This window comes from Vicia villosa, linkage group LG1, assembly GCF_029867415.1.
Source record: "Vicia villosa cultivar HV-30 ecotype Madison, WI linkage group LG1, Vvil1.0, whole genome shotgun sequence".
Lineage (NCBI taxonomy): Eukaryota > Viridiplantae > Streptophyta > Magnoliopsida > Fabales > Fabaceae > Vicia > Vicia villosa.
Window position 1 is genome coordinate 122,652,382 of NC_081180.1, and position 13,863 is coordinate 122,666,244.

General features: G+C 32.9%; 2 protein-coding genes across 3 annotated transcripts; one reads left to right on the forward strand and one right to left on the reverse strand.

The window, feature by feature from the left end:
* Positions 1–714: 714 nt before the first annotated feature.
* On the forward strand, positions 715–7,192 carry LOC131644058 (kinesin-like protein KIN-14G). Of its 2 annotated transcripts, XM_058914451.1 has the most exons (18): positions 715–1,154; positions 1,263–1,429; positions 1,576–1,719; positions 1,847–2,104; positions 2,335–2,406; positions 2,523–2,594; positions 2,736–2,813; positions 2,954–3,073; positions 3,228–3,405; positions 3,500–3,673; positions 3,886–3,992; positions 4,099–4,277; positions 4,371–4,532; positions 4,926–5,179; positions 5,269–5,432; positions 5,538–5,717; positions 6,006–6,445; positions 6,754–7,192. In XM_058914451.1, the coding sequence occupies exons 1-18, from the start codon at positions 1,025–1,027 to the stop codon at positions 6,869–6,871; spliced, it is 2,997 nt and encodes a 998-aa protein (XP_058770434.1). In that variant the 5' UTR covers positions 715–1,024; the 3' UTR covers positions 6,872–7,192. The 2 variants fall into 2 exon arrangements, with proteins under 2 accessions (XP_058770434.1, XP_058770435.1); XM_058914452.1 differs by lacking the exons at positions 715–1,154; positions 1,263–1,429 and having other exon boundaries at positions 1,631–1,763.
* A 3,041-nt stretch (positions 7,193–10,233) lies between these two features.
* On the reverse strand, positions 10,234–13,509 carry LOC131653196 (uncharacterized). Its single transcript, XM_058923284.1, has 5 exons — positions 13,209–13,509; positions 12,092–13,007; positions 11,598–11,997; positions 11,206–11,518; positions 10,234–10,241 (listed from the first exon to the last, which is right to left on the reverse strand). Exons 1-5 carry the CDS (start codon positions 13,489–13,491, stop codon positions 10,234–10,236), a joined length of 1,920 nt encoding a protein of 639 aa, XP_058779267.1. The 5' UTR covers positions 13,492–13,509.
* Between the last annotated feature and the right edge of the window lie 354 nt (positions 13,510–13,863).

A 13,863-nucleotide genomic window follows, 5' to 3' on the forward strand; every position in this document is an offset into this window, starting at 1 on the left:
CTGCCTTTTCGAGTGTCTCGTTCTAATGTGAAGCTACCATTTGCATAACAAATGTTTATCAATCAATATAAACACTTATATATAAATTTTTACACAAGTTATTTATGTAGTAAATGATTAAACAATATTAAACTATTTTTGTATAAAAATGTCATAAAATGTTTTTATATATTCTCTCAACAGTAATTATAAAATTTATGTTTGTAGATGTTTGTAGATAGTATGGATAAATTAATCCAAATAAAAGTTATTATTATTTTAATAATAATATTTTGGAATTAATGGTTATGCACTGTCAGCATAAAAAGTTTTAAACTGTCATTTCATCACAACCATTCATAATTATTATTTTATATATAATTAAAATAAAAATCATACATAATTTAAAATTTGATGGTTACAATTCACTGACGATGTAAAACTACTTCACACCGTCGGTGTATTACTATTAAATTCTAATATTTTACAATTTAATACAACAAAATGTATATTTAAAAATGATCATCAGTCAACTTTTAACTATAAGTTAGTTGATAATTTATTTTACCAAGTACAGCCATAGATATAGATTAAGTTACCAAATAAACCAAGTAATTACAGATTTTAAACTATGAAATGTTTTAAATATAAACCACCGAGCGAGTGAGCGAAAGGGTCGGAAGCAGGTTCGGTGCAGCTTTTTCACGTCAATATTAGAAACAACAAAACTAGAGGGAAAAAAATAACCGAGGGAAACTGAGAAAGAAAGAAAGAAAGAAAAAAAATTCAGAAACCATTTTCTTTCTTTCTTCGCCTTTCTTTCTTCTTGTTTCATTCAGAAAGAAAGGCTCTCTCAGAATCCTAATGTCTGCATCTTCATCATTATTTTTCTCATTCTCATGAGCATTTAATTACAAAATAATAATATTTTTTAATTGTTACGAACGGTGTTTGATTAAATCTTCCCAACATTTAATCGTTTATTTTCTCATAAATCGATTCGGATTTTCGTTTTTTGAAAGTGTTGAATTGTTGAGGCCGAGTAATGGCGACAGAGCCAGAGCCAGAGCCAGCTTTGCCATTCTCACTCGTATCCGTTGTTGAAGACGTTATTCAAAAACATGGAAGTAGTTTAAGCGATATCAATTTGGCTACAAGAAAAGCTCAAGAAGCTTGTAAGTATCGCATTTCTTCATTCTTCGATTCTTTCGCCATGGTTTCATTCAATTCCGTTATTAGTAACATAGAAAGTACTTTGTATATGTTGTGTTGTTGAATTGTAGCTTCAAGAAGAAATGAAGCAGCGCGGTGGCTGCGAAATACAGTTGGAAATGTTGGTGGAAAAGACATGGTGGATGAACCTTCTGAACAAGATTTCAGAATTGCATTGCGAAGTGGCATTATCCTTTGCAATGCTCTCAACAAAATTCAACCTGGAGCTGTTCCCAAGGTATACATATCCGAGCATCGGAGTTAGAATCCCAATTTTATACAGTTTCAATGACTTCTTATGTCTGGTATCTGTGTGTTTGCCTGTGCTTTATTGATTATCATAATCATTGGTATGTGTGACAATAAATGAGTATGTATTGTTAGGTAGTTGAAGCCCCAAGTGACATTGATAACATTCCTGATGGGGCAGCGCTGTCTGTTTATCAATACTTTGAAAATGTGAGGAATTTTCTAGTAACTGTGGAGGAGATGGGGCTTCCAACTTTTGAAGCTTCTGATTTGGAGGAGGTGCGCTATTACAGTTTAAGTGCGATAGAGTTCATGAAATTTTGGTACTTTGAAATTAATGCAACATTATTATCGTTATTGTGATGTAATTTTATTCTGCTTTAAGATGTTTTATTTCTTTTTTCAGGGAGGGCAATGTTCGAGGATAGTGAATTGTGTTTTAGCACTTCAATCGTATAGTGAATGGAAAATGGGAGGTAAAAATGGATTGTGGAAATATGGTGGGAATCCCAAACCACGTAGCTTTGAGAAACCAGTTGTGAGGAAACGCTCAGAACCATTTACGAGGTCTTTGTCAAGAGCTAAGTCAACAGGCGACAAGGATAGTTCGCCGGGTGACCACTCTTCAAATATTGATGCTGTACTGCCTGATCCCAGTGAAGGGGTAATTAGTTAATGATCATTTTTGGTTTTTTTTAGACTAGCAATTTTTTGATAATCAAACCGAATCAGATGGTTCAACTAGTTGAACGGTGAGCTGACACTGTCTATTTGAACCATGACTCGGAAGTCTTATTGGTTCAATGTGGGATTGGGCTTTTAAAACATTTGTTCTGAGTGAGTGTACCATATGTCCATATCTGTCTGAATAACTTTTTGGATTGATATCTGCAGAGTTCTGTTCCTTCCGTGTATTCACTAATTCGTGACATTTTGCATGATAAGAAGCAAGAAGAAATTCCAATTGTAAGGATTATTGCTTATCATCAACTACACTGTATATATATGTTGCATAGCACCTCTTGGAAGAGATATTTTAGAATTTACTAATCACTAAAGAGTTAATTAATGTCTTTTGTCAGATAATGGAATCTCTGCTTAGCAAAGTCATGGAGGAGTTTGAAAGTCGCGTGCTCATCATACAACAACAAACAGTGTGTTCCAACCTCATATCAGTGAAACTGTTTAAAATAAAATTCCCCTGTGGGTGTGTTTTGCATGCATTCACATAAACACACACCCAAAATTTGATCTATATGTCTTGCTAAATTTCATTACAATTTTTATGATGACAGTCTATAACACCCCGAGAAGATAAGGCACCATCTAAAGCATTGAATTCAAATTTAAAAGCTATTGATGGTGATGAAGAGGTAAAATTTACATTTCAAAAGAGACTTTGCAAAATAATTTGTTTCACAAATCTCTACTTCTGTAAGCCAACATGTTCATTAATTGCTTATATTATGGTGCTACAGCTTGACTTAACTTTTTGTCTCATAAATTATTTAAGATGGAAGAAAATGATGATGTAGATGGTGTGAAGCACAATGGCAGTGAAGAATCAAGTAGCCAGCTTTTGAAACATCAAAACTGCCAAAACATAATTCAAAGGCAAAATGAAAACATCCAGGTAACTCATGCACGATAAGCAATATATGCAGTAACTCAAGTTGCATACTGCATGATTATGGGATGAAATGGTGATGTATAAGGAACTTAGTAAAGCTAGATTAATTCAGGAATGTAAATGATTAAGTGACGAATTTGATATTGACAATCTTCAGGAATTGAAAATGATTGTTCATCAAACAAAAGAAGGAATGCACTGTCTACATAAAAAATACAGGGAGGATTTCGTCGATCTAGCTAAGCATCTGAATAGCTTAGCTTCTTCTGCTTCTGGATATCAGAAAGTTCTAGAAGAAAACCGCAAGTTATACAATCAGATGCAGGACTTGAAAGGTGAAACCCAATTTGTTTTCAGTGTCTGATAATTAATTTCCTTCTTAGTTTTCTGAATGAGACTAGATAGTAAAACATTTTTACTTGTTTGTAGGAAATATTAGAGTGTACTGTAGAGTTCGCCCCTTAAAAGGGCAACCAAACAATCGTGGCATTGTTGGTAATGTAGAAGAAGAAAGTATTTCACTCATAATGCCTTCTAAGAATGGAAAAGAGGCGAAGAAGATATTTACTTTTAACAAAGTATTTGGTCCTTCTGCAACTCAAGGTAGGTTCTGTTGTCCTTTTAATCCAAAGGTTACTTTGTGTTGCCAAATATTCTACATAGAAATTAAAATGACCCACAATTTACAATCTTATGGATGTTTTTGCCATTCTAAGTCTATGCATAACAACGCATATTATTTCAATGGAGTTTGACGCTTAGACTTCTCATGTTTGGTTCATGGACGATTGATTCTCTTTATGTTTTACATGCAGTGGAGGTTTTCTCAGATATACAACCTCTGATTCGTTCAGTTTTGGATGGATTCAATGTTTGTATATTTGCCTATGGCCAGACAGGCTCAGGAAAAACACACACCATGGTAAGACTAAGAGAATCAGACAATAATGCTGCCCCCTCTCTGTTTTCACTTTCTAAATTGTACAAATTGTTATAATTCCTTTAGTGCTTCTTATGTGTTGATGTAGTCTGGACCAGACAATATTACCGAGGACAGAGTTGGTGTCAACTACCGCGCTTTGAGGGATCTTTTCAATCTTTCAGAACAACGGAAAGACACAATTCACTATGATATCTCTGTCCAAATGCTTGAGATATACAATGAGCAAGTGAGAGACCTGCTAATGATTGATGCTTCTAATAAAAGATATCCTTTTTGTTAATTTACCAACACTGCTAACTAATTTTTTAAATTAATGATTCTCTAGCTACTGTCTGTGATCCATTAACACTTGCATACATTAGAAATTCGCAACAGCTCCCATAATGGTATTAATGTGCCAGATGCAAACCTTGTTCCTGTTTCATCCACAGCCGATGTCTTAAATTTGATGAACTTGGGGCAAAGGAATCGGGCAGTTAGTGCTACTGCGATGAACAATCAAAGTAGTCGTTCTCATAGGTGTGTGCAGATCAAATTCATCTCTTAAATTCTTCAACTTACAGCACTGATTTTTTTTTCTTAATCAAGCTGATCAGTGAGGCTTTTCTAGCTGTGCCAAAATAAATCAAAAGAAAAGTAGTCTCAGTTAACTCTTCAAAGTCTTAACAGTCTAATAGCTATGCAGATATTGATATTTGTTGTGATGTTTGGTGAAATGCGATTGATCCTCTGTGCATGTTCATTAAGCTCAAATTTTAAACCTTGTACTTTTTCCCGTGTTATGTATATCCTTTAATAGAAAAACTAGTATCTCACTGCGCTAGACTATTACATACTTTGGTATCTTGTTTATCATATACGTTTTCCTATAAATTTATTAATCGGTACTAGCGTGTGACGTGCTAATTGCAGCTGCTTGACAGTTCATGTTCAAGGAAGAGAGCTTACGTCAGGAAATAGTCTACGTGGATGTATCCACCTAGTTGATTTGGCTGGAAGTGAGAGGGTTGATAAATCTGAGGTCATAGGAGATAGGCTAAAGGAGGCTCAACATATTAACAAGTCGCTTTCCGCTTTAGGAGATGTAATTGCTTCCCTTGCCCAAAAGCAACCACACGTTCCTTACCGAAACAGTAAACTTACTCAGTTGCTTCAGGACTCTCTTGGTATGTTCATATCCTTTCTTTTGGTATTGTTTCTTATGTTAGCTATTATGTAGCTGAATTCTGTCTATGTATTTGTATATACTTATCAGGAGGCCAAGCAAAGACACTCATGTTTGTTCATATTAGCCCGGAGCCTGAAGCTCTTGGAGAAACTATTAGTACACTTAAGTTTGCTGAAAGGGTCTCCACTGTTGAACTTGGTGCCGCAAGGGTTAATAAAAGTAGCAGCGAAGTGAAAGAGCTGAAGGAACAGGTTCTTTCTTCTTACCTTTTTTTTTCTCTGAATTGAACCACGAGTCTCTGTACGTGCAAATCGTGCACTTTCGTCATTGATTGTCTCTATCGTCTTCTATGCCAGATTGCTAGTCTACAGGCCACATTAGCAAGGATGAAGGATGGAGAGTTGGATAACTTTAAACATCCTGCAAATAGCATCACTGACATGACAAGGTCAACATCTCAATTGTCTTTCCTTGCCCCAACTAGTTGGACTTCCGGAGCTCGTAAGTTACCAAGAGATGATTCTAATAGCATCGAGGTAACATAATTAAACACGACTTCAAAAAATTCATTTATTGAATATTTGTTTTAGCTAACTTTTAAAAAGAAAATATGTATTTTCTTTTCTTTCAAAAAACTGTCCTTAATATTATGATTGCAAGTTGATTTAAACATATCTAAAATTTGAAATTCACTACTACTAATGAGAAACATCTTAGAAGTATGATATACAAGAGAATGATCTCATAATACATAGTTTCCAATCTCCAGCAGCTAATATGTCAATAGTATAACACATATTCATAAAAATGATTTGGTTCTGTAGGACCCTAAAAAGGCTGCATCCAAGCTGAAAATACAAAGCCTTGATCCTGAAGACATATATATGAATTTACCTACATGGCCACATCCACATGCTGGGGTAAATGGAAACGAGGATGACAGAGAATCAGTTTCTTGTAGAAGTATGAATAGGGATAAGAGCTTTACAACTGATGATAGCCTCACTGGACAGTCGGAAATAGAAAGCAAACATTCTCCATTGTTAAGTCCCTCATATCTTTCAGACCCTTCAAAAATATGTATGGAGGTGGCCACCACACCCACAAATGACTATGATGAGCTTGAGTTAGCAACTAGTGAATGTTCAGAATCAGACATGAGTTGGCAATCTCATTCATCCAAAACAACCGCCATCTCCAATGCTTTAGTGTCTAGACCAAAGAAATCAGTTCATCTCAAACAAGCAAAGAACTTCGAAACCAGGTATTAGTTGCTGCAGTTCATGTTGCTTGTGTTCTTTTCAAGGATCATATTATTAGAGCATTGGATTCACATACACAATCAGTGTAAAGTTTTTTTATACTCTCAATCAATCGTAATCGCCATATCACTAAAAAGGCTTGACTTTTAATCATAACTACTACTAAAGTCACACTTATCAGTGATTGTGATCTATAAACAGTTTTTAGTTTGACATTGTATCAAAACTAAATTTATTATTATTATTATTAACGAACTAACTAATTAACTAACTTGTATTTCGTTTCCTATAACTTTTCAATGTGGATAAGGAGTATGCTCCCGTCGTTGACTCCTTCATCGCCAAGGAAACAACCTATATTAGTTAGTCAACCAAGAAAGCATTCAGGTTCAGTTTCTGCTAAAAGAAGAAATGGAAATGCCAAGTGAGATAGCTGCTCCAGGGGCCAGGGACAAGCTTCCTATTTTATTTCCCCTCTGCCTAAACAATTTTTGTATATATCTATAATTTAGTTGTAAAGAGAAATGATAGGGGTTTTAATTTTTCATCATTAGAGGGACAGTGAAATAGTTGCCTCTGTTTTATAGTGTGATCATATTGCCATCCCATATCAATCTGTTTATAGGGACATAATTCTTGTACAAAAGGAGAAGAGGAAAATCCGACTTAGTTTTTAGTGTCCTATCCTCTGCTGCACTAGAACAAGAAAAGTGAAGGGGAGTAATGGAAAAGTGATAGTGTTGTTTTTATGCTCCCCATGTATTTATTGACGGTTCTCTGCAGTACCTTCAGACTGTGCGGAGTTATATGAAAAAGTTGTGAATAGGAAAAAAAATCGTGCAAGTACATAATTAATTTTACAAATTGTAAATAGGCTATGCATAAAATAGTTTCTTTAAATCATTTTGTCATAGATAAGTTATATTGAATAAATAATTTCACAGCTTTATCAACCCAAAAAAAATTTCACTGTGAAATTTAAATTCCATTTTTTGAAACAAAAACATTTTAAATGTGGGGCTTAGCTAGGGGTGGCAAAAAAGGTGGTGGCCTGCCGGGGCGGCCCGCGCACCCGCCTAAAAATGGCGGGTTGGGTTGGGATTTTGGACCCGCGCCCACCAAAGCTCGCCCCGCCAAAACCCGCCGCCCGCCTAAGCTCGCCCCGCTAAACTCCGCCGTCCGCCGAAGCCCGCATCACCTATTTGTTAAACTCGTTTCGCATTAAGTCCGACATTTTTTAGTTAATTCTAGTAATTCAAATTCTTGATGGTTTTATTTTATACATTTATTTGTAAATATATGCAATATTTCCTGAGGTAAAATTTATTTAAAAGATGCTTTATAAAAAATAAGTGAAAAATTTAATTGAAAGGTAAAAAAAAAGAATAATAATTTATTAAAAAAATGAAAGAAAAAAAATTAAAAAATAGGCGGGCAAGCCCGCCGCCCGCCAACCCGCCATCTTGGCGGGGCGGACATGATTTTTATATCCATTTTACTTGGCGGACTTGCCCGCTCCGCTCGCTTTTTGGTGGGCATTAGGCGGGGCGAGCGCGGGGCGGGGCGGGCGGCCCGTTTTGCCACCCCTAGGCTTAGCCCCCTACCATTCAAAAAAAAATTATTTGAATTATTATATAATGTTTGTTACAAGAGAGACAAAAAAAAAGATTCACCCATAATCTCCACCATTTATTTTAAAATCCAATGATTCTGATTCATTCTCATATTCTCATATAAATATGTCATTCTCATATGATATATATATATATATATATATATATATATATATATATATATATATATATATATATATATATATATATATATATATATATATATATATATATATATATATATATATATATATATTACTTGAGCTTTTGCATAGTGATTTTAATATCCAATGTTAATAAAACTAACAATTGACTTGTCATAAGAGTATCATTTATTGTAAATATTATGATAAAAGAGTAGTATAAGATTTTGTTTTTCAAAAAAAGAAAGAAGTTAAAATTATTTTAGATAAATTATATAGAAAAGACATTTAAATTTTTTATTAATTAAAAATAATTGCAAGAAAAATAAAAATATTTTTCTATAAGCTTTATGACAATATGTAAGTAGTTATTAAATTAATATATTTTTGCATATTTTAATTTTATAATAAAAAATTTATTGCAAGAAAAATAGAATTATGAATATATTTTAAAAAATAAAAAATATGTAATGAGTTATTAACAAATAATTTATATTTCCCTAAGTAAATAAATATGGATATATTTTTAAAAATAATATATTATAGGAAAATATAATTGAATATATGTACAAAAAAATTAAACTAACTATATAAATAAACTGAATTCATTTAAATATATTATAGATATATAGTTTGAAATAAATTTAAAAATTATAAACAAGGCATATTTAGAATTTGATATGACATAAAATTATTATGTGATGTTAGAAGACTTATTTTATACATATAGATCAATATATTCCAATATGTATTGTAAATTGAAAATATTTTCAGAAAATGTAGTCATATTGAAAGATATTGCTTAAGAGTAAATATTAGCATGCGTCATATCCATCCAAGTTCCAACAAAGTACAAACAACAAGAAAGGCAATATATAGTTGTCTTTCCAGCTGTTATGTGGGTTACCACCAACACGTGGCCACGCCAGCACGTCACTTTGGGATAGATACAGTTTCTTAAAAATAAATAAATTATGTTCTTTTGTTTACAATTGTCACTTTTTAAGTTTTTCCACGTACCAAGACAACCAATGATTATTGTTATTTTTTAAGAAATGATTATCCTTTTTCCAATAATATCCTAAACTTTTTAACACTTTATTTAACTTTTTCTCTCTCTATCATAATGATTAGGGGTAATTTCGACAAAACAACAAAAATACTTTCTTGAACTTTGAAATGTGACACTTAAAAAGAAACAAATTTTTTTCATAAAAGTGACAATTATAAAGGAACGGAGGGAGTAAATGATAAAGTATAAATTAAAAATGTAAATTTGTTTTATAATCAAATTTGATGACTGATCAAATCAATGAACTGCTAATTATGATTCTAGTGCTGAAGAGATTCTCCAGGCTATCCAAAACCTAAAGGCTGACTCTGCTCTAGGACCTGATGGTTTTGGGGGAGTTTTTTACCACAAATACTGGAACATAATAAAGCTTGATGTCACTAATGCTGTTTTACAGTTTTTCACTCGAGGATGGATAATCTATAATGCTAATACCTTAGTCCTTATTCTTAAAGTTAAGGAAGCTAATAGTGTTGGGCAATACAGGCCTATTGTCTTAGCTAACTTTAAGTTCAAAATCATATCCAAAATTTTGACCGCTAGATTATCTACCATCCTCCCTAATCTTATTTCTTCTTAGGCAAAAGGGATTTGTGAATTTTTTTTCAATAACCACTTTTTTAAAAACAATTTCAAAAATAACCAAGTTTTCAAATTATTTATGCAAATGACCACTTTTTTGCTATTTGAACACGTTGTCGTCAGGGGGTGGCGACAACAATACCTTGCGCCATTGGGCCTGGCGACTACGTTTAAAAAATAGGTGTACACGAGTTATTAGACCAACTTGAGTCGTCTACACGAGTTATTAGACCTCTTGCATGCTGATCATACCAGGGTCACCCGCGCTAGGTCATCCAAAATTTTATTCTTATGATTAATGTAATTGTACTTTTTTTATTTTAATATAAATTACTTGTTTTTTTAATTTTAATATAAATTACTTATTTTTTTTATTTATATTATTTTTCTACATAACAAATTCAAGTCAATAAATATAATGCATAAAATAGTAAAAAATAATAGGTAAAAAAATTAAATAAAAAAATTTGAAAAAAAAAAAAGGAAGAGGGTGTTGTCGCCAAGGGTGGCGACAACACCCATTTTTTAAACGTAGTCGCCAGGCCTAATGGCGAAATCATCTACAAGATGTTGTTGTCGCCACCCCCTGGCGACAACGTGTTCAAATAGCAAAAAAGTGGTCATTTGCGTAAATAATTTGAAAACTTGGTTATTTTTGAACTTTTTAAAAAAAAATTGGTTATTGAAGAAAAAAATTCGGGATTTGTCCCTGGTAGAAACATTAGGGTGGAATCTGCCTAACTTCTGAAGCTCTTAATACCCTTAATAACAAAAGCTTTAGTGGCAATGTTGCTTTAAAAATTGACATAGCCAGAGCCTTTGACACCCTTAGCTGGGATTTTCTCATTCACACTCTTAAACTATGTTGTCAGAATCGAGATCTTACATAAGATCGAGAGAGGACATTAAAATCGTAAAATATAAAATCGTAATTAAGATCGGAAGATCTTACTCAATTAATTTTATAAGATCGAAAGATGATAACAAGATCGTAAAATATAAGATCGTCACCAAAATCGTAAGATTTTACCAAAAAATAATACTTGAAATATTTTATATTATATATTTAATAGTGCATAACTTTGAATATTAAATATAAATCCATAAAGTCTAAATCGAAAACATAAAATAATTAAAAGTCTCAAATCTTAAACCTAAAATAACAAAGTCCATAAAATAAAATACTCAAAATTATAAAGGCTAGTACAAATCACAAATACGGCGATAATTTGGATTATCCCCCATAATGTCATCTCCTTCATCTTCACTAATCTCATCATCTCCTCCACCATCATCATCATCATCATCATCATCATCATCATCATCATCATCATCATCATCATCTCCATCACCTTCGTCTGCATTTTCTTCTTCATTGTCACTTTCTATAGTTTCAAGGACATCAAATTCATCTACATGTGTAGTTGATTTAACACCAGTACTTTGCATCAAATCTTCATCTAAGTCAGCCACATTTACATGATTACCACCTGCATTTTCTTCCTCAGCAACACACCACCAATCATCATCATCTTGGAAATCATCGATTGTTAGATCTCGCTTTTTCCTTTCAGCCTTATTCTTGGTCAATCTTGTATTTACCATCACATACACAAGATCGTTCATAGTCTGTTGTTTCAACCGGTTTCTTTTCTTCGTATGAACCTTAAAAGAGGAAATATTAAACTAAAATGCATAACATATAGTAACTATTTAAAATATATATGATAATTTGAAAACATACCATCTCAAAAGCACTCCAGTTTCTCTCACATCCAGAAGAACTGCAGGTCAAACTTAACACACGAATAGCAAAGTTTTGCAACTCTGGGTGTTCATCACCGTAAGATTCCCACCATTGAGTTGGTGTCTTGTTTTCTAGTCCACGTTGAGCTATTTCACTCCCAAAGAACCCTTTTTTACTCTTAAAATCTTCAAGCTGACCATCAATTTTATTCACCATATTCATGTCTCCTCCCATCATCCTTTTTAAACATGCATACATCCCTTGTTTAACTTCATTATCTGCTTTGAAATTAGGTTTGTAATGCAACATTGGATTAAGATAGTAACCCGCAACATGCAAAGGCCTATGCAACTGTTTGTCCCATCTGTGATCTATAATCTTCCATAAAGGTTGGTAGCTTAAGAAAGAAAAGATTAAATTAGTTCATAAAGAAATACTTATATACTGTTTATATGAAATAAATCAATTTAAGATATTTTGTAAAATTATACCTTTTTTTCTTATTATTGTAGCTAGTTTGAATTTGCTCTTTTGCCTGATCCATTGCTTCATAGATATAGCCCATGGCTGGCTTCTCATCAGAATCCACCATACGTAAGACTTTAAGTAATGGAAAAGCACCCTTAAGGCAAATAACCAAATTCTTCCAAAAGTATCTATTTGTGACTATATTTTCAACCAATTTCCCATCTTTTGTCTTGGCAAATTTACGATCCTTCCATTTCTTAGAAGTGAACATCCTATACAATTCTCCCTTCTTATCATTCAAGCAACCCAAACATAAATATGATGTTGCAAAGCGAGTGGCACCAGGTCTTATCAATTCACCTCCTGCCGTATAATGATGCAATAAAGTTATAAGACCTGTCCTAGCATAAATGTAAGTTGTGATCTTTTTACCCGAAGCAATAATCTCCTTATGCATAGGTATCTTGCTCTCAAAATCCTCTAACATTAGATCAATACAATGAGCTGCACAAGGTGTCCAATAAAGCATATTTCTCTTGTCCATCAACATTTGTCCAGCCAACTTGTAGTTTGCAGCATTGTCTGTTACAATTTGAACAACATTTTCCACCCCCACTTCCTCAACGATGTCATCCAGCATTTTGAAAACTTTATCAGATGTCTTTGAAATGCCAGATGCATCAATTGATTTTAAAAAGAAAGTTCCCATAGGACTATTGACTAAAAAGTTTATTATAGTTCTCCTCTTTTGATCCGTCCATCCATCACTCATTATTGTACATCCAAATTTTTTCCAAGCAGCTTTATGCTCCACCAATATGCTATTTATTGACTCAACTTTTGTCTTTAAATGTTTACCTCGAATGTCATGATAAGATGGTGGCTTATATCCTTTACCATATCGGGCAATCATTTCACACATCTTTATAAATTCTTCATCTTTTACAACATTAAAGGAGATAGCATTGTTGTAAAAATAAGTTGCAACTTGTAGGTCAGTATCCTCTTTTTCTTTTTTCTTAAAAGCATCGTTGATAGTTGATTGAGAAGTTATCCCCCTCTTGAAAATATTTGCAAGACTCGAAGAATCAGCTTTTTTTCTTTTACCATCTTCCACATCAACCTCTACTACATCTTCACTTAGAGTTCTCTTCTTGATGAGTTTGGTTTGCAATTTATGAACAATGGTCCACATTTCTTTGCGAACTTCATCAGGAACAGATATGCATGATTCAACATTACTATTTGTCCCTGCTAAATGATGCTTAAATCGAAAAACACCGCCGGTATATTCAGTATGACAATAGTTGCACTTGATCTTTCTTGATCCATCGTTTACGGGAGTGCCATGTTGCCATCCCACATCTTGTCTTTGACCAGCAGCATTTTTTGCAACTTTCTTATTTCTCACAGGAACTGACATACTACTATTACTACCACCAGCCATCTGTCCCATTAACAAAAAAAAGTTAAAACAAATAATTTTTATATAAAAAAATTTAATAATACAAATATTTTTTTGAAAATTAAAACATGTAGTAATAAAAAACAAATAAATAAGTAAAATTAAAAATATTATATTTGAATGTAAAATAATATCTTACAAATATATATAAATAAATAAGTAAAATTTAAAACATAATTTTTATAAAAAAAACAAGTTAAGAACATCTATTGTCACTGTTGGTCACGTGAGAAGAAGAAAAAGTTAAGAATTTATAATCTTTTTTGCTACTTCAATTTTTCCATAGCAATGATAGGACACATCCAAAAACATTTTATATTATAAAGTATT

What these genes read in the sequence shown, in the direction of transcription:
- LOC131644058 (XM_058914451.1), top strand. Translation starts at nt 1,025, where the DNA reads ATGGCGACAGAGCCAGAGCCAGAGCCAGCTTTGCCATTCTCACTCGTA. An exon ending in AGCAAGAAGAAATTCCAATT is followed by an intron (nt 2,407 to 2,522) that starts GTAAGGATTATT and finishes GTCTTTTGTCAG; the next exon opens with ATAATGGAATCTCTGCTTAG. An exon ending in CAGGAAAAACACACACCATG is followed by an intron (nt 3,993 to 4,098) that starts GTAAGACTAAGA and finishes GTGTTGATGTAG; the next exon opens with TCTGGACCAGACAATATTAC.
- LOC131653196 (XM_058923284.1), bottom strand. Translation starts at nt 13,491, where the DNA reads ATGTCAGTTCCTGTGAGAAATAAGAAAGTTGCAAAAAATGCTGCTGGT. An exon ending in CATCAAGAAGAGAACTCTAA is followed by an intron (nt 13,008 to 13,208) that starts GTGAAGATGTAG and finishes ATGTTGTAAAAG; the next exon opens with ATGAAGAATTTATAAAGATG. An exon ending in ACTGGAGTGCTTTTGAGATG is followed by an intron (nt 11,519 to 11,597) that starts GTATGTTTTCAA and finishes TCCTCTTTTAAG; the next exon opens with GTTCATACGAAGAAAAGAAA.